Here is a 26,090-nt window from a genome sequence, read left to right on the forward strand (position 1 = left end):
ACAGCCAGTACCTAAAGCTGCGTAAAGAATTGGAAAAACTGTATTCGGCAGGCGGGGATAACAAAGTGAAGATTGACCAGCTAAAATCTGAGATAAGGCTGTATCAGTACAGCAGGTATACCTCCCTGGTTCTTTAACGGGATTATGGGTCCTTAGGGGCACCTGATCCCTTTGAGAATTGCAGGGAGAGGGTGGCCAAAAAAATGGTCCCAGGTCTCACTGACGCCCAGGGTGTATTGCAGGATTCACGGGAGGGTATCCTGGGGGTGGTGAGATCTTACTATGCTGACTTGTTTCAGAGGGAAGTTTTGGATAAAGATAAGATGGCTCAATTCTTGGATTATAATATTGCTCCCTATGTACAAGAATCTAACTACTATAATACTGCTCCCTATGTACAAGAATATGTCTACTATAATACTGCCTCCTATGTACAAGAATCTAACTACTATAATACTGCTCCCTATGTATAAGAATATGACTACTATAATACAGCCCCCTATGTACAAGAATATAACTACTATAATACTGCTCCCTATGTACAAGAATATGACTACTATAATACTGCCTCCTATGTACAAGAATATAACTACTATAATATTGCTCCTATGTACAAGAATCTAACTACTATAATACTGCTCCCTATGTACAAGAATAAGACTACTATAATACTGCCCCTATGTACAAGAATATAACTACTATAATATTGCTCCCTATTTACAAGAATATAACTACTGTAATACTGCCCCTATGTACAAGAATATAACTACTATAATACTGGTCCTATGTACAAGAATATAACTACTATAATACTGCTCCTATGTACAAGAATATAACTACTATAATATTGCTCCTATATACAAGAATATAACTACTATAATATTGCCCCTATGTACAAGAATATAACTACTTTAATACTGCCCCATATGTATAAGAATATAACTACTATAATACTGCTCCCTATGTACAAGAATATGACTACTATAATACTGCTCCTATGTACAAGAATATAACTACTATAATACTGCCCCCTATGTACTAAAATATAACTACTATAATACTGCTCCTATGTACAAGAATATAACTACTATAATACTGCCCCTATGTACAAGAATATAACTACTATAATACTGCCCCTATGTACAAGAATATAACTACTATAATATTGCCCCTATGTACAAGAATATAACTACTATAATACTGCCCCTATGTACAAGAATATAACTACTGTAATACTGCCCCTATGTACAAGAATATAACTACTATAATACTACCCCTATGTACAAGAATATAACTACTGTAATACTGCGCCCTATGTACAAGAATATGACTACTATAATACTGCCCCTATGTACAAGAATATAACTACTATAACACTGACCCCTATGTACAAGAATATGACTACTATAATACTGCCCCTATGTACAAGAATATAACTACTATAATACTGCCCCTATGTACAAGAATATAACTACTATAATACTGCCCCTATGTACAAGAATATAACTACTATAATACTGCCCCCCTATGTACAAGAATATAACTACTATAATACTGCCCCTACGTACAAGAATATAACTACTGTAATACTGCCCCTATGTACAAGAATATAACTACTATAATACTGCCCCTACGTACAAGAATATAACTACTGTAATACTGCCCCTATGTACAAGAATATAACTACTGTAATACTGCCCCATATGTATAAGAAAATAACAAGAATACTAAAAAATGAATATGACTGTTAGAATATGAGATGTGATGTTGGGAGGGGATCAAAACACTAGGTATGTAATGGACATGGAGATAGGATTATTGATTTTAGGTTGTGGCTGCTGCAAAATGGATGTAGAGAGAGGGGGATGGAAGCTCCTGGATAACTGGTGTCCTATATGTGTGGGTAAATAAGTATATACTCCTATATACACCCTCAACATTGAAATTACAACACCAAGATGGAATAGTCTTTGAATTCTGGAAATCACAGGATGGATACGTTACTGATCTGCAAATTATGAAAAAATGGAAACAAAATTTTCAAGACATCCTGATTTCTTTAGTCCTGGAGTATGAGCCACGAGCAGAAATCCCAGCACCTCCAGCCTCATCTGCAATCAATGAGGTTCTTAATGGTCGCCTGAGGAAGTTCTGTCACTGAGTCCACTTGGGCAAATCATCAAGATCCGCTGGTGGCTGCTTCCGAGTTTTCACAGACCAATGACGTCCCAGATGTGATCAATGGGAGGCAAGTCTGGAGATGCTGCAGCCACGGGAGCGTGTTTAGGCCACGCAGGTTGCTCACAGGAGCACCAGGAGCATGGTTCCTGGGTTTGTTTCTTTGAAAAACAGTTCCTGGACACTTTGTAGATGATGCTGCACCAATGTAACGCCAAGCTGTTGACGCGCCCCGAGGGCCGTGGGGTACTCGGCAGCCGGGCCTCCGGTTGCCGGGGGATATCACGGTGGCTGGCCCGGTCCGTGGCCCAGGGTGGTCACTGAAAAGGGGGATTATTAGGGGATTTGTCGTGACGCCACCTGTGGTGTCTGGTGAGGATCACCAGCGCTGCAACAGTCCTCTGAGGCAGATGTTAGGGCAGATTGTGTTGGGACGGCTCCCCACAGGTGGAGCAGGCCTCAGGGCAGTGTAGTAGTAGAGAGTGGGTTGCGCTGGGCGTTGTAGTGCAGGGGGAACAATGGCGCCGATGAAGGAATGGACAGAGGCAGTGCAGTGCAGTCATCCAAGATTTTACTCCCAGTTCTTAAGACTCTTCACAGGTGCACTGTACAAGTAAAGGCCTCCCGCGTCGCGCTGCGTTCACCGGGCAGGGGTTCAATCCTTCCTCAGGCCGCTTGGGAATACCTGGCAGAACCCCACTTTCTCGTGTTCCTATTTTGACCGTCTTCACACTGGTCCTTCTCCCTCCTGCTCTGCGCTGCCCACTCTCAGTCCTGTTCGGGTACTCTGAAGTCCCTCCTGTCCGTCGGAGTTACACAGACTTGCTTGACCCTCAGGGGACTAGAATGCGGCTGCGATCCCTCTGTCTTCTGATAGATGCGGAGCGTACGGGTGCTTTCCTGCACGCGCCGTAACCCCTGGGATCCTTTCTGTAGAACGGAGCCTACTCCCTGCTCCCCACCTGGGCCTCCTGACTTGGCCCTACTTGTGGAGCATATCTCCTAATGAGACTCTGCCTCCGGACTGTTCTTCTGAACTGTCCCGAGCTGTTCTTCTGAACTGCTCCCTAGAACTGAACTTAACTCTGATCTGCCACCCTAAGATGGCTTCCCTATTTTATACTCCTACCAAAGTGCTCCCTCTAACTACTTCCTCCACCCACACCCACTACTGGTTCCCCCTACCTTTGGGTTCCCCCCACTCCAGCCAGGGTCAGGGCTCAGCAGCTGCGCTCTGCATGTTGCCCCTCCAGTGTAGTGTTGGATGCAGGTGTTTTGGGGTTCCGTGCAGCACTCCCACCTTACCTGAGAGAAGGGAGACACCACACCTCTGGGTGAGGTGCAGTACCTCTGTGGCGACTGAACCCTCAGGGGCGCCACATTCCCCCCCGGTAAAGCACAGCACGTCCGCGGGCTGGAACAAAGCAAAACAGGGATATCAGACATGCAAAATTTTTAAGATGCATCCGCATATAAGATTATAAAAACATTTCTTCCCTTTATGGGAGGCACTTCACTTTAACATTGCAGGTTACATTTTTAGAAACATTATAAAACTTTCTTAAATAACATCTTCTCCATTAGTGCAACAGGTAGCAGCATGAGGGACCCGTCCGCAAACCCCCAACGTAGGCCCTGGGCGTGGCTGCAGGGCATAGGTGATCCTGGAGTTGGACCACAGCTTCCGCCACGCCAAACGGGTTTTTGTTCTGTGGTCATGGTTACTACTATAAAACCAATAGGGTGCACTTTAAGAAGTGCTGAACTATTTACAAAGTCAACGTCCGGCTGCTCACAGTCCTCAGCCTGTGTACCCTGACGGGTAATGGTAGAAACACACACTTAAGAAAAACATTATTCAAACCATTATTTTTTTCAACCGGATAAACAATGTTCAGTCCCACTTGCTAACTCAATAGTGGGGACCCCGCCTGGGGTATTCTTCATTTTTCCCTGACCCAGCCGGGTCACGAGGGACTTCCTGCAGGGGTGTGTCCTTACTGACATGGTATACATGCAGGGCGTACCAGCCACATTCACCATGGTGCCGGGTGAACGTGACACGATCTCCCGGATACAGGTTCCGGTCGGGATGGCCTTCCTCTAACTCAGGCTCCACATCCCGCCGGTTGACAAATATGTCCCTGTTGAAGTCGGGACTGCGAATAAAGCCCCACCCAGCCTTCAAATTGAACTTAACTATGAGGCCTTCCTCGCGGGGGCTGGGGTGGGCTGACTCAGCCTGGCGGACCTGCACCTTGGCTTCCTTATCTCGGGCCTCCAGGCTTTCACTGCGCGCCTTCCGCGCGCGTCGCTCCTTCTCAAGTTGCCGGACCTCCCGCGTCGCGCTGCGTTCACCGGGCAGGGGTTCAATCCTTCCTCAGGCCGCTTGGGAATACCTGGCAGAACCCCACTTTCTCGTGTTCCTATTTTGACCGTCTTCACACTGGTCCTTCTCCCTCCTGCTCTGCGCTGCCCACTCTCAGTCCTGTTCGGGTACTCTGAAGTCCCTCCTGTCCGTCGGAGTTACACAGACTTGCTTGACCCTCAGGGGACTAGAATGCGGCTGCGATCCCTCTGTCTTCTGACAGATGCGGAGCGTACGGGTGCCGTCCTGCACGCGCCGTACCCCCTGGGATCCTTTCTGTAGAACGGAGCCTACTCCCTGCTCCCCACCTGGGCCTCCTGACTTGGCCCTACTTGTGGAGCATATCTCCTAATGAGACTCTGCCCCCAGACTGTTCTTCTGAACTGTCCCGAGCTGTTCTTCTGAACTGCTCCCTAGAACTGAACTTAACTCTGATCTGCCACCCTAAGATGGCTTCCCTATTTTATACTCCTACCAAAGTGCTCCGTCTAACTACTTCCTCCACCCACACCCACTACTGGTTCCTCCTACCTCTGGGTTCCCCCCACTCCAGCCAGGGTCAGGGTTCAGCAGCTGCACTCTGCATGTTGCCCCTCCAGCCGGCCTGGAACAGTGTAGTGTTGGATGCAGGTGTTTGGGGTTCCGTGCAGCACTCCCTCCTTACCTGAGAGAAGGAGACACCACACCTCCGGGTGAGGTGCAGTACCTCTGTGGCCACTGAACCCTCAGGGGCGCCACACTGTTGGTGCACCTGGCATGAAAACTAGAAGGGTCCGGCTACCGTACATTATGTCACAGCACACCATGATCCCGGGAGTAGGACTGGTGTGACTTTCCCTTGTGAAGACCTCTTCTGGGCATTGCCCATGTGGTCTCCGTGCAAATCTCCGGATATCAATGTGTCCAAAGCAAAAGTGGGAATCATTGCTGAAGAGGACAGACCTCCACTCCAGTCTCCATTGCTGTCTCGCTCTGCACCATGATGGCCTGTGAGAGCGGTGGCGTGAGGTCAGTGGACTCCTCTAGCTGGACGTCCGGCTAGTAGCCCAATGTCGTGCATACGTCTTCTGGTGGTTTGCGTAGACACTGACTCCTCAGGCTCAGCGTGTGACGTACAGAATGAATCACTCCGTGCCATTTCTTAATCTGATGATCGCTCCTTGCAGAGGTTTGCACACAAGGTTGAGCAATGCTGACATGTCGCCTCCACATATTGCCATTTGCTTCTCCTCTCCAGGATTCTCTCCCTTTCACTTTGCAGTGAGTGATGATAACTGATATGTCAACGAGCAGGAGGCAGCGCATAATCATCGCACAAGGCCTGATCTGATTTTTGAGGTTTCTTGTAGCTAAAAAAAATTGCTTTCAGTCTGGCTTTTATGCTTCTCCACCTGCCACGGATTGGTGCTCGGTGCTTGACCATGTGATCATGTGCCGATCTGGGCGACAGCGGCTTCTTCCTCGAGCTGACCCTTACGGCTTGACCTTGGTGTTGTAATTTCAGTGTTAAGGAGTATATATCGTGTATATATGCGGTCATCCAGGACGTAGGGTCTATGAATCGCAGGGGCAGTCATCACTGATTTGCTTAATTGTTATTTTTGCACTTGTCGTCTTTTGATTTGGACCAGATTGATGTAAGCAATCCATTGCAATGAGCCCAGTCGCCCCGGGATGTTTCATGGCAGTACTTTGGTTCATGTTCTTGCTATCTCCTGCATCAGTTTAGGGGTCAGTGAAGACCAATCTGCCAGTTTGGGGTGGGCCGCAGGACTCTCATACCCCAAAGACCTCTATTTGTTTCAGTGGTCGCCATGTTGTGCCATTGCTTTTCGTGGAGGATGAGTAGACGATTCGTATTCTTTTTTTGCTCAGACCCCTCTGCGATCGATATAATGTGTGGGGGCTGTTTCCTTGCAGCGCTACCACAGGGTAATGAGGCATTAAGCAGTTCACATTGAACGTCAAGGGGTATTCAGATCTATGATATGATCGTCAGGTGTCTGAGACCCCCGCCCATCCTGAGGGGCTGCAGATGTTGTACTGCACAGGCCGTCATCACTAGGTGAAGGTCAGTACAGATGGGTTTCCTTCCGCAGCCTGATCACATGACAAGAGGGGGAAGAGAAGAGCCACCTAATGGTTTTCTGTGTATCTCGGTTATATAAGGCTCTGATTTATTTATACGGCTGTTTTTCTCCGGTCCGCTGCTATCCTGTCCTCCCCTTCCCCCACCCAGCAGCATTGCAGATTATGACCTCAGTGACCACTATAGGAGGCGAGCGATAAAGCTGTGGCCAGTGTCCATCCGTCTTCACAGGCAGGAGAATCAGTAAGACCCCCGAGCACACCTTGATCACACTTTGTCATGTTTCTCCTCCGTGCAGAGCATATAGGCTGCAGGAATAAAACTCCCCGTTCGCGTCTTCCTCTGGTAATTGCACCCTATTACCGAGCCGAGCTGCAGGAGAGAGGAGGGGGGCACTGGCGTGATTTTGCTTCTATCTCACAGCTCCATGGAAGATCTGCAGGATGAGACATGTTCAGATTGCCTGCAGATCTCGGCACTGCCTGCAGAAGCTTCCACAGACCTGATTGTGGCCAGTGAGGTCATGGCGGCCAACCTGTTAGGAGAGGGGAGCATCCTTTTCATATACGTTGGCCTTCAAGTACAAGCACCACATGGAAATAATCCACCTTCTCTTGGGGAGTCCTATCAAAGTGCTAGTGCCCCCCTTATTTTGTCAGGTCTACGTCCTGCTGCCTAGGTTATCGCTTACATAGCAATTCCAGATTATTGCTTTGAAGGTGTGCAGTCTGCTGACAGATCAGGCCACCTGCACTCGCCCAGCACATGGCATCACGCTGGCACCTCCAGCCCTGCCCCCCCACCACCACCACCCTGGTGCCGCATCCGTCACACGGCATTAAGATTGCTTTAAAGGGAAAAGTGCTAAGTAATTTCACAGTCTCGCCCCCTCATTCCTGAAATATGCTGCTCACAGATAAAAGACGGCGGTGCCATCCGCTCCGGAATTACGGGCAGTGATTCACATTGTGCAAGGAGCGGAGGGATGATAAGACGCAGGCACAGAAATAAATAGGCTTAACGGCTGCAATTCTCCTGTGCGGAGGGATTGAGAAGCCCCGGGAAAGGAGCGCGGCCGCCAATCAGGGCATCTCTGCAGTCAGAGATTGCATGCCGCGCACAGGGGGCCAGTCATCGACTAATGACTCGAGGCTTCATCCGTACATCTGCTTACTGTAATGTGTAGCCCCCCAATCTCTTGACCTCCTTTATAGTCCTTGGGCAGTGGGGGCTTTATAGCAAACACCACCCTGTGCCTCACCAAAGCCATAATCGTGAACACACTGGTGTCATATATTATGCTCAGGCAGGGAGGAGCATGGTTGTCACTTCCCTACCCCCCGATACCCCCCTCGATAGTGACGTGAAGATGGGACTCCTGTAGAATACCCAGGCTAGGAAATGAAGGAGGATATCCCTTTTAGATGTGATTTTTGGGCAAGTACACAAGGCGGCTGATTGCTCCCTTGAATAGATGGGTGGAAAGGTTGATCGATGGCCGAATAACCCAAATGCATGACCTTAATAATAGTTAAGACGTCAGCCCGAGGTCAGGTAACTGGAAATTCTCAGTGCAGGCCGCACTTATTGAAATATCCGCAAACTGCCGCCCTGGAGCTGGGCACGGCACGTGTATGACGTTGGGGTGATTTCCTCGTGCTCTCTGCTTCTACTTGACGCGAGCAAAACTGTCTGCCGCAGTAACATCTGCTGGATTACATAGCTGCCGCAGCCGGTTACTGCCGCCCATAAAATTCAGCAAATCAGGAGATAATGGAGCTTGTGATGGCAGGAGACCCCATAACTGCTTCATATATTCATAGTTATAGCTAGAGTTATCATATATGGTTATGTAGCGCCCCGAGGGTTCGGTCGCTACAGAGGTATTGCATCTCACCCAGAGGTGTGATATCTCACTTCCAGGTAAGGATGGAGTGTGGCTCAGGACCCTAACACCCACATGCACTACACCACATTTCCGGGGGACAGGGCGACAATGCTCCCAAGAGTGAGTACAACTGCCCCTGTCTCTCGCTGGAGTGGGGGGAGGGAACACCTAGAAAGGGGGAACCCGGTAATGTGTGGGTGGGGTGAGTAGATCCCGGGTGCACTGTATAGGGGAGTATATATGCTGGGCACCATCTTAGAGTCAGAGAGTAGAAAGTGGGAGAGAGCAGAGAGAAGGAGGCTGGGAGCAGGGGCTCTGCACGGGCTCTGCTCCGCAGGCAGGCCAAGTCTCAAGACCTGAGCCTGGAGGAGAAGAAAGGAGAAGAGAGGAACGGAGGAAGCTCTAGGAGAAGACTGAAGGGACTCCAGGGGTGCGGACCAGCCAGCCACCACTGCACGCCCTCCGCTACCAGAGTAGGGGGGTCAGGCCAAGAAAGGGAACCGGATCCCTCATCTAGTGGAGGAGAGCAACTACCCTCAGCTAGTAACCGGAGGCCGTGGCATTGTACGTGCATGGCTCCTCACTACACCCGTTAGGAAGGCACCATATAGGACCCAGGGAAACGGAACATACGTTTGCCCGCCAAGGCCCGAGGCAGCTGGACAGAAACGTCAATTGTGGGGTACGACAGGCCAGAGAAAGGACACACGAAGGGGGTCCTGAAAAGCATCCCAAAGGTACCTGGGAGTTGGCCGAGCCCCTCACCTGGTGAGCACAGTACGACGTGGGCAGCCATTACCTTCAGAAGTGGCTTGGAGTGTAAAACTGTGAGTAAAGACCCTGGACTGCATCACTGGACTCTGAGTCATTACTGTTGCTCCCACGCACCATCACCCCCACCATCTGCACTCACTGCCCTGCGGCTATACTCCTCTCGTGGGGAGTTAGGCTATGTGCCCACGATGCAGAAATGAAGCAGAAAATTTCTGCATCTCCCTGTCAGAAAAAACGCATGCAGATTGTACATGCGTTTTTCCTGCAGAATACATGCGGATTCACATGCGTTTCCGCATGCAGATTGACAAGCGCTTTCCAGGCGATAGCATCACTTGGAAAGTGCTTGACAACTAGGTCACACTATATAAATCCATGCAAACGGCATATATAGTGTGAACAGTAAAAATTAAAACAAATAAAGCTATACTCACCCCCGAGGCCCCGGTGTGTGCAGCAGCGCTCGTTCCTGTCTGGTTCCCGGCTGCCGGCATATCGCGAGACAGAGCGGTGAAGGGCCTGCGGTCACATGACTGTGACGTCACCGCAGGTCCTCAAGCGATGCCGGCTTTCAGAGAGAAGCCGCTGGACAGGTGAATATAACTTTGTTATTTTATTCTTTTTTTACAGGTACAATGGTACCCAGGTCTGGATGAGAGTCTCCTCTCCTCCAGAACTGGGTACCATCCGCACATAGAAACGCATAGAAGCCGCTTGTAGAAATGTACAGTCGCGGTTTCTATGCGTTTCAATGCAAGTCAATGGCGGGAGTTCCGCTGCACTTCCGCAAAATTAAATGACATGCTGCGGATTTTTGTACGCAGCATAAACGCTGCGGAAAAATCCGCAGCATGTGCACAGAACATGCGGAATCCCCTTGGGGACCATGGGGTGCGGATTACCTAGCGTTTAACAAGCGTTTACGCTGCGGAAATTCCGCAGCATAAACGCTTGAAAAACGCTACGTGGGCACCCAGCCTTATACTGCCCCCTGCTGCGCACACAACATCAGCCTCAGCGGTCTGCCCGCAGCGGCGGTTCTCAGTGACCGCAATCCACGGGTGGTTTAGTCGGACATTTAAGCATTACAAAACCCAAATAAACAGATCCGCCACTGGTTTGACCACCCTGAGCCACGGGACCGGGTCGCCGCCACGGAGACTACAACCCCCAGCGTTACACAGAGACTCGGCTCCTGGTATTCCCCTACACACACGGCCCAGGGGGCGCGTCAGTTAAGCTTGAAGAGTAGCTATCTCCAGTCTTTAAGAAAAGGATGGGAAGGCCAAGATTGCTGATTTGTTCTAAATATCATCTGCTAACGAAAGTGGTCAAAAGGATCATCCCGTTTCGCCCCAGACTGGCAATAGGGACTCTTTAAGGTGACCATGTGCCATAGTTAGTGGTTCTATGCACATGTACACTCAGCTTTGCCAAGTGTACATGTGTTCTCCAGATGAAGAGGAGAATAAGTCTCTGCTGGAGACTCCTAGCAGCTGTTCATATGTGTCCATCCAACCTGTCCGATGCTTCTATCCCCCGGCATCTGCCGTCAATGAAGAGTCAGGACGCCTGCGTGCACAATAGATGGTGGTCCAATCTTGTTGAAATTGACAGGATTGCCACCGGATCCCCATTAAAAAGAAGACATTTCATAACATTTGGTCACAAATGAGGTGCACAACGGAATTCTAGTCTTCATTTGGTTATAGGCTACCAAATATAAGCCAGGCAAGGCACATTACACAGCCGTAATTAATAATATTGATTAATCATCTAAGGGATGATGAGAGAGCGAGACGACTACCTGAAAATAGATCAGACTGAATGACTCAGCCATTCATGAGCTTCTTAGGTCTGCAGTCCAATAACGACTAGTCAGAAAAGGTGGTCAGAAACTATCAACAAACCAAAATTGTTTGACAAGATTAGAATTTTGGACAACTTCTAAGATTAGGGAGACAGGTCACTCGATTATGTCTCCCCCAAATCAACTCCTTAGAGTGGAAGTCACTGTAGTCTATCACTGTTTGAAGATAGTATGTCCACAGAATCCCAGCCTGATGGGTTTGGTTACCCTACATTCACCCTTAAAATTAGCCGCTAGAGATGGTCATACATGAGCTAGGTCTACAACTATTGGGATTTATATCTGGGAGAAAACCTCAAAATGCTCCTCAAACATTTTCAGAAGGTTGAAAGTCTTTAGCTGCATAGGAACCTTCTCTGAGGCAAACATGGTTCTCAGGAGGCCTAAGAAGGTCCAAAACAGGCCGCATATGAATGTGGTCTTTCTATTTAGGGATCTTGAAGCCTTTAGCGGTCAATGGAGAGGTGTTTGCGCATGTCCAGCATGTACCTTTTAGACACGAAGAATGGCTTTGACTTTTTTTAAATACGTTGTAATAAAGGTTTATCAACTGTGGAACTAAACTCCCTAAGTAAACGTGGGTGGACACCCAGTGTACAACTGGTGCAGTCACAGCCCTGAGGGAGGACAGGATAAACAATATTTCCTTTATTATCACATAAACCAGGAGACAGTTCTGCAGGACGAATCTTCTGTTACATCTTATTGATCGCTCGGCAGAGGGATCAGTTAAGTGGAGAATATGCCCGGGCGTGGAGTCACACAGTGGCATGATAATGATCATGACTCTGTGCATCCAGTTGCCGAGGATATATCTCTGCTGTAAACCTATAGATGGTGGGGGATGGTCTGTGATGTCCCAGATGTATGTTTTACCAGCTTGTTGGATAGAGGTAGCTTATCCCTGGTGTCCCAAGGGGTGTCTGGTGGACCCAGCACGTCCATACATTATGTAGTGCTTTATTTTCTCTGTGGGGGAGCTGTATCGATGTTGTATAGAAGTATATAGAAAAATAGTTTAATATTTTTAGATCTTGCAAAACTGATTCCAAATTTACTTTTCTTACCTTGATCTTGTCTTGCATCATCTCATGCGCCAGTCAAACCCAAAGCTGCGTTCTGAAATTGCTGGGTGATGTTTGAAACCCACTGGCAGCATTATATCAGAATCACCACGAGTCAGCAATGTTATGTCAGAGCCGCCATGAACTGGCAGCATTATATCAGACTCGCCACAGGTCAGGTGTTATATCAGAATCACCACAAGACAGCAGCGTTATGTCAGACCCTCCACAGGGCAGCAGCTTTATGTCAGACTCTCCACAGGGCAGCAGTGTTATGTCAGACCCGCCACAGGGCAGCAGCTTTATGTCAGACCCTCCACAGGGCCGCAGCGTTATGTCAGACCCTCCACAGGGCCGCAGCGTTATGTCAGACCCTCCACAGGGCCGCAGCGTTATGTCAGACCCTGCACAGGGCAGCAGTGTTATGTCAGACCCTTCACAGGGCAGCAGTGTTATGTCAGACCCTCCACAGGGCAGCAGTGTTATGTCAGACCCTTCACAGGGCAGCAGTGTTATGTCAGACCCTCCACAGGGCAGCAGCGTTATGTCAGACCCTGCACAGGGCAGCAGCGTTATGTCAGACCCTCCACAGGGCAGCAGCGTTATGTCAGACCCTCCACAGGGCAGCAGCGTTATGTCAGACCCTCCACAGGGCAGCAGCGTTATGTCAGACCCTCCACAGGGCCGCAGCGTTATGTCAGACCCTCCACAGGGCCGCAGCGTTATGTCAGACCCTCCACAGGGCCGCAGCGTTATGTCAGACCCTCCACAGGGCCGCAGCGTTATGTCAGACCCTCCACAGGGCCGCAGCGTTATGTCAGACCCTCCACAGGGCCGCAGCGTTATGTCAGACCCTCCACAGGGCCGCAGCGTTATGTCAGACCCTCCACAGGGCAGCAGTGTTATGTCAGACCCTCCACAGGGCCGCAGCGTTATGTCAGACCCTGCACAGGTCAGGTGTTATGTCAGACCCTCCACAGGGCAGCAGTGTTATGTCAGACCCTGCACAGGGCAGCAGTGTTATGTCAGACCCTCCACAGGGCAGCAGCTTTATGTCAGACCCTCCACAGGGCAGCAGTGTTATGTCAGACCCTCCACAGGGCAGCAGCGTTATGTCAGACCCGTCTCAGGGCAGCAGCGTTATGTCAGACCCGCCACAGGGCAGCAGCGTTATGTCAGACCCTCCACAGGGCAGCAGCGTTATGTCAGACCCGTCACAGGGCAGCAGTGTTATGTCAGACCCTCCACAGGGCAGCAGCGTTATGTCAGACCCTCCACAGGGCAGCAGCGTTATGTCAGACCCTCCACAGGGCCACAGCGTTATGTCAGACCCGCCACAGGGCAGCAGCGTTATGTCAGACCCTCCACAGGGCCGCAGCGTTATGTCAGACCCGCCACAGGGCAGCAGCGTTATGTCAGACCCTGCACAGGGCAGCAGCGTTATGTCAGACCCTGCACAGGGCAGCAGCGTTATGTCAGACCCTCCACAGGGCAGCAGCGTTATGTCAGACCCTCCACAGGGCAGCAGCGTTATGTCAGACCCTCCACAGGGCAGCAGCGTTATGTCAGACCCTCCACAGGGCAGCAGCGTTATGTCAGACCCTCCACAGGGCCGCAGCGTTATGTCAGACCCTCCACAGGGCAGCAGCATTATGTCAGACCCTCCACAGGGCAGCAGCGTTATGTCAGACCCTCCACAGGGCAGCAGCGTTGTCAGACCCGCCACAGGGCAGCAGCGTTACGTCAGACCCGCCAGTAGCCAGCAGGGCACACCAGTGAGATGTTATCACAAAGAAGAGTCATTTTGAATACTGCTCTGGTAGTGACTGGAGCCATAGACAGACATTATGGTCTCTGATCACGTCATTTCTGTTGAGTATTGATTTTATTTTTCAGGGTGAAGATTTTTAAAGGGAAGAAAATCAGCGGAGAGTTTGACATCAAAATTGAACAAGTAAGTGACAGAAAATGTAAAATGTCGTTACTCCCAACCGTGCATCCCAACATTAAAGCAATACACCCCCCTCCATTAGCATATAGTCCTCAGACCAAATCCTTTATACAGTCACCATACCAAAACCCCTGTATACAGACCCCAGACCTGAACCCCTGTATACAGACCCCAGACCAGAACCTTTCTGTATACAGTCACAATAACAAAAATCCCCTGTATACAGACTCCAGGCTAGATCCTCCCAGCATACAGACCCCAGACCATACCCCCCTGTATACAGACCCCAGACCAGAACCCCCCTGTATAGACCCCAAACCAGAACCCCCCTGTATACAGACCCCAGACCAGAACCCCTCTGTATAGACCCCAGACCAGAACCCCCCCTGTATGCAGACCCCAGACCAGAATTCCCCTGTATACAAACCCCAGACCAGAACCCCTTTTGTATACAGACCCCAGACCAGAACCTCCCTGTATACAGACCCCAGACCAGAACCCTCCTGTATACAGGCCGCAGACCAGAACCCCCCTGTATACAGACCCTAAACCAGAACCCTCCTGTATACAGGCCGCAGACCAGAACCGCCCCCCTGTATACAGATCCCAGACCGGAACCCCCCCCTGTATACAGACCGCAGACCAGAATTCCCCTGTATACAGTCCCCAGACCAGAATTCCTTTGTATACAAACCCCAGACCAGAACCCCTTTTGTATACAGACCCCAGACCAAAACCTTCCTGTATACAGACCCCAGACCAAAACCCTCCTATATACAGACCACAGACCAGAACCCCCTGTATACAAACCCCAGACCAGAATTCCCCTGTATACAGACCCCTGACCAGAATTTCCCTGTATACAAACCCTAGACCAGAAACCCTTTTGTATACAGACCCCAGACCAGAATCCCCTGTTTACAGACCCCAAATCAGAACCCTCCTGTGTACAGACCGCAGACCAGAACCCCCTGTATACAGACCAGATCCCCCCCCTGTATACAGATCCCAAAGCAGAACCCCCCCTGTATACAGACCCCAGACCAGAATTCCCCTTTATACAGACCCCAGACCAGAATTCCCCTGTATACAGACCCCAGACCAGAATTCCCCTGTATACAAACCCCAGACCAGAACCCTCCTGTATACAGACCCCAGTCCAGAACCCCCCTGTATACCGACCCCAGTCCAGAAACCCCCTGTATACAGACCCCAGACCAGAACCCCCTGTATACAGAAACCAGATTAGAGCCCCTTTATACAAACCCCAGACCAGAACCCCATTGTATACAGACTGAAGACCAGAACCTTCCTGTATACAGTCACCATACCAAAACCCTCTGTATACATACCCCGGACCAGAACCCCTGTATACAGATCCCAGACCAGAACCTCACTGTATACAGACCCCAGACCAGAACTTTTCTGTATACCGTCAAAATACCAAAACCCCCCTGTATAGACTCCAGGCCAGAACCTCCCAGCATACTGACCCCAGACCATACCCCCTGTATACAGACCCCAGAACATACCCCCTGTATACAGACCCCAGACCATACCCCCTGTATACAAACCCCAGACTAGAACCCCCCTGTATACAGACCCCAGACCAGAACCCCCCTGTATACAGAAACCAGACCAGAAACTCCCTATATACATACCCCAGACCAGAAACCCCCCTGTATACAGAAACCAGATCAGAACCCCCTTTATACAGACCCCAGAGCAGAACCCCATTGTATACAGACTGAAGACCAGAACCTTCCTGTATACAGTCACCATACCAAAACCCTCCTGTATAAAGACCCCAGACCAGAACCCCTCTGTATACAGACCTCAGACCAGAACCCCTTTGTATACAGTCACCATAGGAAAATGCTCCTGTATACAGACACCAGACCAGAACCCCATTGTATACAGACTGAAGACCAGAACCTTCCTGTATACAGTCACCATACCAAAACCCTCTGTATACATACCCCGGAGCAGAACCCCTGTATACAGATCCCAGACCAGAACCTCACTGTATACAGACCCCAGACCAGAACTTTTCTGTATACAGTCAAAATACCAAAACCCCCCTGTATACAGACTCCAGGCCAGAACATCCCAGCATACTGACCCCAGACCATACCCCCTGTATACAGACCCCAGACCATACCCCCTGTATACAGACCCCAGACCAGAACCCCCTGTATACAAACCCCAGACTAGAACCCCCCTGTATACAGACCCCAGACCAGAATCCCCCTGTATACAGAAACCAGACCAGAAACTCCCTATATACAGACCCCAGACCAGAAACCCGCCTGTATACAGAAACCAGATCAGAACCCCCTTTATACAGACCCCAGAGCAGAACCCCATTGTATACAGACTGAAGACCAGAACCTTCCTGTATACAGTCACCATACCAAAACCCTCCTGTATAAAGACCCCAGACCAGAACCCCTCTGTATACAGACCTCAGACCAGAACCCCTTTGTATACAGTCACCATAGGAAAATGCTCCTGTATACAGACACCAGACCAGAACCTTGCTGTGCACAAACCCCAAGCCGGTACCCCCTGTATACTGACCCCAAACTAGAAGCTAGAATTTTTCTGTATACAGACGACCCCAGATCAGAACCTTCCTGTATAGACATCAGAACAGACACTAATATATATATGCTCCGGTCCAAAACACCCTGTATATAGACCTTATATCAGAATCTTCATGTATACAGACCCTATACAAGACCCTCCTGCATACAGCCCCCAGACCAGACCCCTCCAGTCCTGCCCTCCTCTCCGCTCCTGGGCACAGGCAGTGTCGGGACGTCTGCGTTGCTGTCTTTGAGCAGTTGATGTGCAGGAACGGTGAGAGTTCAGTATGTTGGGGTCTCTGGAGATGTCCTGCAGATTTGGGCCACACATTATAAGATCTGCAGCTCCTTACACTTGCCATGTGCCCCCTCCTCCACCTCTTACCATGTAACGCCATATTGATTAACCGCTACTTCTCACTCAATGGTCTGCGCTGGAAATCATCCAGTCCTTCCTTTAATTCATCCTTGCCATCAGCCATTACCAGCTCCTGCAGGAGGGCGTTTTATGGGTAGAAGTAGCTGCTTTATAAAAGATCTATAAAATACTTCACAAAGCTGGAGATTAAATGTCGCTTCTGGAGCCGCAGACACTGGATTCTCTGCGGAAGCGTGAAATTGTAGAAGTTACACAGAACGTTTAGTGACATAAATCTGATCATCCATGTACAGGACTCAGCATGTTGTCCCTCCTGTCCTGCAGGCCGAGTTCTCCGATCTGAACCTGGTGGCCCATTCTAATGGAACTTTCTCAGTGGACCTGGAGGTCATGAGGAACGGCGTGAAGGTCGTCCGGTGAGTCACACACCCAGCTTCTTGTATCACCATCTGTAGGGTAAGTCCCGCAGTCTGGCATCTGATGGTCCACAAGTCGGGGGTCGTGGTGTCTGCCATTAGTCCAGGCCATTCTGTAAGATACCCGAGCTCTACAATGCCCACCGATCCTGTGAAGGAAGGGCACAGCTGTGATTTAGGCCTGAATCCCCTTCACCTGTGCAGCCCTTTCTCTACTTTTCCTTGCCCCCGGCTGTGCTGTAGCCTCTTTTCTACTTTTCCTTGCCCCCCTTCTGTGCTGTAGCCCCTTCTCTAATTTTCCTTGCTCCCAGCTTGTCACGCTGTCTCTGTATACTGGAGGTAGGGGGCCTAAGCTGACCCTAAGCTGGGGCCCTGACTAATCCCTCAACCTGGAGGTACTGTTAAAGGTACAGAGGTCCAGGCCGCCAGCGTAACCCCTACCTCCTGAGGATCCCTGCACCTAAGTAATCTAGTCCTGAGAAGGACCCCGATCACAACAAAAGAGGACAAGTAATAATATGCCCACACACAGTACTTAGACGAACGAGACAGTACAAGGGAAAAACCAAAACCACCTTGCATACAAAAACTACACAACTACAACAGAGGGAACACCAACGGGAAAGGAGATAAATGATAAAGCGAGGAAGGGAAAAAACACTCCAAATACACTTATCTCAGAAACTCCAAATACCACGATCCGCTCTGTAAGTCTGTATGAAATGCTTTCACCGACACTTCCCAAACAGACCAGCAGGCATTTGAAGGAGACTCCCTACAGCAGCATTGATTGCAGCTGGGCGAGGCTGGACCTCGTCTAGCACAGAGAGAGAGAGAATTAACTCCCTCACTGCCGAAAACACAAAGCACCAAAAAGTCAGCTGCGAGAAGTCAGGCTGTGTAATCGTGACGATCTTCGTGGCGACACACCCGTGACAGTACCCCCCCTTCTACGAGGGGCCTCCGGACCCTCAGGGCCAGGTTTATCCGGGTGAGTCGTGTGGAAGGCCCGAACTAATCGGTCTGCGTTAATATCCGACGCAGGAACCCACATCCTCTCCTCAGGACCATACCCTTTCCAATGAACCAGGTACTGAAGGGACCGGCGATTAAAACGTGAATCGATGACCCTTGATACCTGGAACTCCAAGTTACCATTGACCACCACTGGAGGGGGAGGTAAAGGTGACGGTACCACCGGCGCCACATACCTCTTAAGCAACGATCTGTGGAACACGTTGTGAATTTTAAACGTAGGGGGGAGGTCAAGACGGAATGCCACCGGATTAATAATAGAACTGATTCTGTACGGCCCGATGAACCTGGGACCCAGTTTCCAGGAGGGAACCTTAAGTTTAATATTCCTGGTAGACAACCATACCCGATCGTTCACACTTAGGTCCGGACCAGACACTCTCCTCCTATCAGCCATACGTTTGTATCGGTTCCCCATAGTATTCAGATTCTTCAGCACCCCTCTCCATACTGAAGCGAGTGATGAGGAAAATCGTTCCTCCTCAGGAACCCCCGAAGAGCCCCCCCTACTGAAAGTACAAAACTGGGGGTGAAAACCATATGCCCCAAAAAACGGGGACTTACCAGTGGACTCGCTCCGCCTATTATTAAGAGCAAACTCTGCCAGAGGTAAGAAAGAAGCCCAGTCCTCCTGGTTCTCTGACACAAAACACCGGAGATATGTCTCCAAGCTCTGGTTCATACGTTCCGTCTGACCATTGGTCTGAGGGTGAAAAGCCGATGAGAATGACAAATGCATCCCCCGCCGTGCACAAAACGCCTTCCAGAACTTGGACACAAACTGAGACCCCCGATCAGACACCACATCGGAGGGTACCCCGTGAAGCCTCACAATCTCCCCAATGAACACCTGCGCAAGAGTTTTAGCATTAGGGAGAGCCGGAAGAGCGATAAAATGTGCCATCTTGCTGAACCTGTCCACTACAACGAGTATGACCGTTTTACCCGAAAACGGAGGGAGGTCCGTAATAAAGTCCATAGACAGATGAGTCCAAGGACGCTCCGGGATCTTCAAAGGTAAGAGGGCCCCAGACGGACGGGTATGTGAGGTCTTAGAGCGCGCACAAACCCCACAGGACGCGACAAAAGTTACCACCTCCTTATGTAAGTTAGGCCACCAAAACCGACGCGAGAGGAGATCCACAGTTGCTTTACTCCCCGGGTGTCCTGCCAAAACTGAGTTATGGTGTGCCTCGATCACCTTTTGTCGCAACTGATCTGGAACAAACAGTCTCCCCGGAGGTCCAACAGGGGCGTCCCCCTGAGCCTCCAATACCTCCTCCTCCAGCTCAGAGCATACTGCCGAAACCACCACCCCCTCCTGAAGGATAGGAATCGGGTCGTCCGTATTCCCGGCCCCAGGGAAACTGCGAGATAAGGCATCCGCCTTTACATTTTTTGACCCAGGACGATATGTAACGACAAAATTAAACCTGGTAAAAAACAATGACCACCTAGCTTGTCTGGGATTCAGACGTTTCGCGGACTCCAGATATAGCAGGTTCTTGTGATCGGTGATGACGGTGACCGGATGGACTGCCCCCTCCAAAAAATGGCGCCACTCCTCAAAAGCTAACTTAATGGCCAAGAGTTCCCTATTGCCGACATCGTAATTCCTCTCAGCGGACGACAATTTTTTAGAGAAAAAGGCGCACGGATGCCACTTACCAGGGGACGAACCCTGTGACAATACTGCCCCCACCCCTACCTCGGAAGCGTCTACCTCTACAATGAATGGCTGTGACGCATCAGGTTGAATGAGTATGGGTGCCGAGGCAAAACATTTTTTCAAGCAGGAGAATGCTTGACAAGCCTTGTCAGACCACCTAGAAAAATCTGTCCCCTTTTTAGTCATGTCTGTGAGAGGCTTAACCATGGACGAGAAATTACGAATGAACTTCCGGTAATAATTAGCAAACCCCAGGAAACGTTGTAGTGCCTTAAGATTCTCTGGCCGATCCCACTCAAGAACTGCCCGCACTTTCCCAGGGTCCATACGAAAACCGGACGCTGAAACCATGAAGCCTAAAAACTGGAGTTCCTGTACGGCGAACACACACTTTTCCCATTTGGCATACAGTTTATTATCCCGCAAGATCTGTAACACCTGCCTAACGTGCTCCTGATGAGACACCAGATCCGGCGAGTAAATTAAGATATCATCCAGATATATGACAACAAACTGTCCCACCAGGCGGCGAAAAATGTCATTAACAAAGTGTTGGAACACCGCCGGGGCATTAGTCAGACCGAATGGCATGACAAGGTTCTCATAATGCCCCTCCGGAGTGTTAAACGCCGTCTTCCACTCATCCCCCTCCTTCATCCTAATCAGATTGTACGCCCCCCTGAGATCCAACTTAGAGAACCATTTGGCGCCCACGATCTGATTAAAGAGATCGGGAATAAGTGGGAGTGGATACGGATCTCGGACCGTAATCCGATTAAGTTCACGGAAATCCAGGCAAGGGCGTAGGCCTCCATCTTTCTTCTTAACAAAGAAGAACCCCGCAGCCACCGGTGAAGATGAAGGTCTAATATGCCCCTTAGCCAGACTTTCTGAAATATAATCCTTCATGGCCTGCCTCTCAGGACCAGAAAGGTTATACAACCTAGCTTTAGGTAACTTGGCCTCAGGGAGCAGTTTTACAGAACAGTCATACTCGCGATGAGGAGGTAGTTCCTGACACCCTTTCTCCGAGAATACATCCTCAAAGTCCGCCAGAAATGGAGGTAAGACCCAAGGAGTAACCGCACCGATGACCGTGTTCATGCAGTTTTTATTACAGAATTTACTCCATTGGCTTATCTCTCTGGTTTGCCAATTAATAACCGGGTTATGCTTAGTTAACCAAGGAAGGCCCAACACTATAGGAGTGGGAAGACCCTCCAACACGTAGCAAGACAACAGTTCTTTATGTATCGCCCCCACTTGAAGTTTTACGTCATGCACAGCTTGCAAAAAACTTCCCTGACCGAGAGGCCTGGCATCGATCGAGAATATGGGGATGGGTTTAGCCAACTCACTCAATCGCATACCTTGAACCCGGGCAAACCGAGCATCAACCAGATTAGCCCCGGCCCCACTATCCAGAAGAACAGATATCCTCTCAGTTCTCGTACCCACCACCACCTCCGCCGGTACGAGAAACTGAGACGAACCTAGGGACGAAATACCTACTCCCAGATTGCCGTCCACCACACAACCTGGGATCAACAGTTTTCCGACGACTCTTCACTCTGCAAGGGACGGGATGGACACCCCCCAATAAAATGTCCCTTTCTCCCGCAGAAGAAACACCTTCCTGTCTTATGGCGCACCACCGGTCCCCTCCCCCGAAATGATGTCCCTCCTAATTGCATAGGCTCCTCTGGACTGACCAGGGGAACCACCATATGAGGGGACCTTGTAGGAGGTGGAGTCATCACAGGGGGTCGAGTTATCCCGCACCTCTCCCGAAGCCGTCTGTCAACGCGAATAGCCAGGGCCATAGCGGCTTCCAGTGACGCGGGAGAGTCATACTGTGCCAACACATCCTGTAATTTGTCGGATAAACCTTGACAAAACTGGCTCCTAAGAGCCGGGTCATTCCACTGGGTGTCCGTGGCCCACCTACGGAACTCCGAACAGAATTCCTCCGCCGGACGATCTCCCTGCTGGATCCTACGTAACTTAGACTCAGCAAGGGAGATCCAATCTGGGTCATCATATACGAGTCCCAGAGCAGCGAAAAACCTATCCACTGACTGGAGAGCCGGGGAGCCCGGGGGAAGAGAGAACGCCCAAGATTGTGGGTCCCCTTGTAGGAGCGAGATGACAATTCCCACCCTTTGTTCTTCACTCCCCGATGACCGAGGCCGCAGCCGAAAGTACAATTTGCATGCCTCCCGGAAAACAAAAAACTTGTCCCGCCCCCCAGTGAACCTGTCAGGGAGAGCTACTTTAGGTTCTGGTCCGGCTTGCTCCTGAGGATGCAAAACCTTGGACCTAACGTCCGCCAGCTCCATGGACAAACTCTGCAACTGCCGAGCTAGACCGGCTACTGGATCCATGGTAGCTGGAGAAAAACTAAGTGGGTCGGTGAAAATGTCACGCTGTCTCTGTATACTGGAGGTAGGGGGTCTAAGCTGACCCTAAGCTGGGGCCCTGACTAATCCCTCAACCTGGAGGTACTGTTAAAGGTACAGAGGTCCAGGCCGCCAGCGTAACCCCTACCTCCTGAGGATCCCTGCACCTAAGTAATGTAGTCCTGAGAAGGACCCCGATCACAACAAAAGAGGACAAGTAATAATATGCCCACACACAGTACTTAGACGAACGAGACAGTACAAGGGAAAAACCAAAACCACCTTGCATACAAAAACTACACAACTACAACAGAGGGAACACCAACGGGAAAGGAGATAAATGATAAAGCGAGGAAGGGAAAAAACACTCCAAATACACTTATCTCAGAAACTCCAAATACCACGATCCGCTCTGTAAGTCTGTATGAAATGCTTTCACCGACACTTCCCAAACAGACCAGCAGGCATTTGAAGGAGACTCCCTACAGCAGCATTGATTGCAGCTGGGCGAGGCTGGACCTCGTCTAGCACAGAGAGAGAGAGAATTAACTCCCTCACTGCCGAAAACACAAAGCACCAAAAAGTCAGCTGCGAGAAGTCAGGCTGTGTAATCGTGACGATCTTCGTGGCGACACACCCGTGACACAGCTGTGCTGTAGCCCCTACTCTACTTTTCCTTGCCCCCTGTCTGTGCTGTAGCCCCTTCTCTACTTTTCCTTGCCCCCCGGCTGTGCTGCAGCCCCTTCTCTACTTTTTCTTGCTCCCAGCTGTGCTGCAGCCCCTTCTCTACTTTTCCTTGCTCCCGGCTGTGCTGTAGCCCCTTCTCTACTTTTCCTTGCCCCCGGCTGTGCTGCAGCCCCTTCTCTACTTTTCTTTGCCCCCAGCTGTGCTGTAGCCCCTTCTGTACCTTTCCTTGCCCCCGGCTGTGCTGTAATCCCTTCTCTACTTTTCTTTGCCCCCAGCTGTGCTGTAGCCCCTTCTCTACTTTTCTTTGCCCCCAGCTGTGCTGTAGCCCCTTCTGTACCTTTCCTTGCCCCCGGCTGTGCTGTAATCCCTTCTCTACTTTTCCTTGCCCCTGAGCTGTGCTGCAGCCCCTTCTCTACTTTTCCTTGCTCCCGGCTGTACTGCAGCCCCTACTCTACTTTTCCTTGCTCCCGGCTGTGCTGCTGCCTCTTCTCCACCTTTCCTTGCTCCCAGCTGTGCTGTAGCCCCTTCTCCACTTTTCCTTTGCGCCCGGCTGTGCTGCAACCCTTTTTCTACTTTTCCTTGCTCCCGGCTGTGCTGTAACCCCTTCTCTACCTTTCCTTGCCCCCCGGCTGTGCTGCAGCCCCTTCTCTACTTTTCCTTGCTACCGGCTGTGCTGCAGCCCCTTCTCTACTTTTCCTTGCCCCCGGCTGTGCTGTAATCCCTTCTCTACCTTTCCTTGCCCCCCGGCTGCGCTGCAGCCCCTTTTCTACTTTTCCTTGCTCCCGGCTGTGCTGTAGCCCCTTCTCTACTGTTCCTTGCCCCCCGGCTGTGCTGCAGCCCTTTCTCTACTTTTCCTTGCTCTCGGCTGTGCTGTAACCCCTTCTCTACCTTTCCTTGCCCCCCGGCTGTGCTGCAGCCCCTTCTCTACTTTTCCCTGCTCCTGGCTGTGCTGCAGCCCCTTCTCTACTGTTCCTTGCCCCCCGGCTGTGCTGCAGCCCTTTCTCTACTTTTCCTTGCTCTCGGCTGTGCTGTAACCCCTTCTCTACCTTTCCTTGCCCACTGGCTGTGCTGCAGCCCCTTCTCTACTTTTCCCTGCTCCTGGCTGTGCTACAGCCCCTTCTCTACTGTTCCTTGCCCCCCGGATGTGCTGCATCCCCTTCTCTACTTTTCCTTGCTCCCCGGCTGTGCTGCAGCCCCTTCTCTACCTTTCCTTGCCCCCCGGCTGTGCTGCAGCCCCTTCTCTACTTTTCCTTGCCCCCCGGATGTGCTGCAGCCCCTTCTCTACTTTTCCTTGGCCCTCGGCTGTGCGGCAGCCCCTTCTCTACATTTCCTTGCCCCCCGGCTGTGCTGCATCCCCTTCTCTAATTTTCCTTGCTGCCCGGCTGTGCTGCAGCCCCTTCTCTACTGTTCCTTGCCCCCCGGATGTTCTGCAGCGCCTTCTCTACTTTTCCTTGGCCCTCGGCTGTGCTGCAGCCCCTTCTCTACTTTTCCTTGCTCCCGGCTTTGCTGTAACCCCTTCTCTACCTTTCCTTGCCCCCTACCGGCTGTGCTGCAGCCCCTTCTCTACTATTCCTTGCCCTCGGCTGTGCTGCAGCCCTTTCTCTACTTTTCCTTACTACTGGCTGTGCTGTAACCCCTTCTCTACCTTTCCTTGCCCCCCGGTTGTACTGCAGCCACTTCTCTACCTTTCCTTGCCCCCCGGCTGTGCTGCATCCCCTTCTGTACTGTTCCTTGCCCCCCGGCTGTGCTGCAGCCCCTTCTCTACTTTTCCTTACTACTGGCTGTGCTGCAGCCCCTTCTCTACTTTTCCTTGCTCCCGGCTGTGCTGCAGCCCCTTCTCTACCTTTCCTTGCCCCCCGGCTGTACTGCAGCCACTTCTCTACCTTTCCTTGCCCCCCGGCTGTGCTGCATCCCCTTCTGTACTGTTCCTTGCCCCCCCGGCTGTGCTGCAGCCCCTTCTCTACCTTTCCTTGCCCCCCGGCTGTGCTGCATCCCCTTCTGTACTGTTCCTTGCCCCCCGGCTGTGCTGCAGCCCCTTCTCTACTTTTCCTTGCCCCCAGCTGTGCTGCAGCCACTTCTCCACTTCTCCTTGCTCCCGGCTGTGCTGTAACCCCTTCTGTACCTTTCCTTGCCCCCCGGCTGTGCTGCAGTCCCCTCTCTACTTTTCCTTGCTTCCTGGCTGTGCTGCAGCCCTTTTTCTACCTTTCCTTGTCCCCCGGCTGTGCTGCAGCCCCTTCTCTACTTTTCCTTGCTCCCCGGCTGTGTTGCAGCCCCTTTTCTACCTTTCCTTGCCCTCCGGCTGTGATGCAGCCCCTTGTCTACAGTTCCTTGCCCCCCAGCTGTGCTGCAGCCCCTTCTCTACTTTTCATTGGCCCTTGGCTGTGCTGCAGCCCCTTCTCTACTGTTCCTTGCCCCCCAGCTGTGCTGCAGCCCCTTCTCTACTTTTCATTGGCCCTTGGCTGTGCTGCAGCCCCTTCTCTACTTTTCCTTGCTCCCGGCTGTGCTGTAACCCCTTCTCTACCTTTCCTTGCCCCCCCCCCCGGCTGTGCTGCAGCCCCTTCTCTACTATTCCTTGGCCCTCGGCTGTGCTGCAGCCCCTTCTCTACTTTTCCTTACTACTGGCTGTGCTGTAACCCCTTCTCTACTTTTCCTTGCCCCCCGGCTGTACTGCAGCCACTTCTCTACCTTTCCTTGCCCCCCGGCTGTGCTGCATCCCCTTCTGTACTGTTCCTTGC

General features: G+C 51.0%; 1 protein-coding gene across 4 annotated transcripts in view; it reads left to right on the forward strand.

Moving 5' to 3' along the window:
- The window catches only part of SYN1 (synapsin I), a 94,201-nt gene that overhangs the window by 26,938 nt on the left and 41,173 nt on the right, over nucleotides 1-26,090 (forward strand). For all 4 annotated transcript variants that reach the window (XM_073640456.1, XM_073640458.1, XM_073640454.1 and 1 more), the window contains exons 2-3: nucleotides 14,128-14,185; nucleotides 17,474-17,565. In XM_073640456.1, coding sequence (XP_073496557.1) covers nucleotides 14,128-14,185; nucleotides 17,474-17,565 — 150 coding nt within the window. The remainder of the gene's footprint in view (nucleotides 1-14,127; nucleotides 14,186-17,473; nucleotides 17,566-26,090) is intronic.

The sequence above is a fragment of the Phyllobates terribilis genome, unplaced genomic scaffold (assembly GCF_046119375.1).
Source record: "Phyllobates terribilis strain yellow unplaced genomic scaffold, ASM4611937v1 Scaffold_7__3_contigs__length_470593459, whole genome shotgun sequence".
Taxonomy (NCBI): Eukaryota; Metazoa; Chordata; class Amphibia; order Anura; family Dendrobatidae; genus Phyllobates; species Phyllobates terribilis.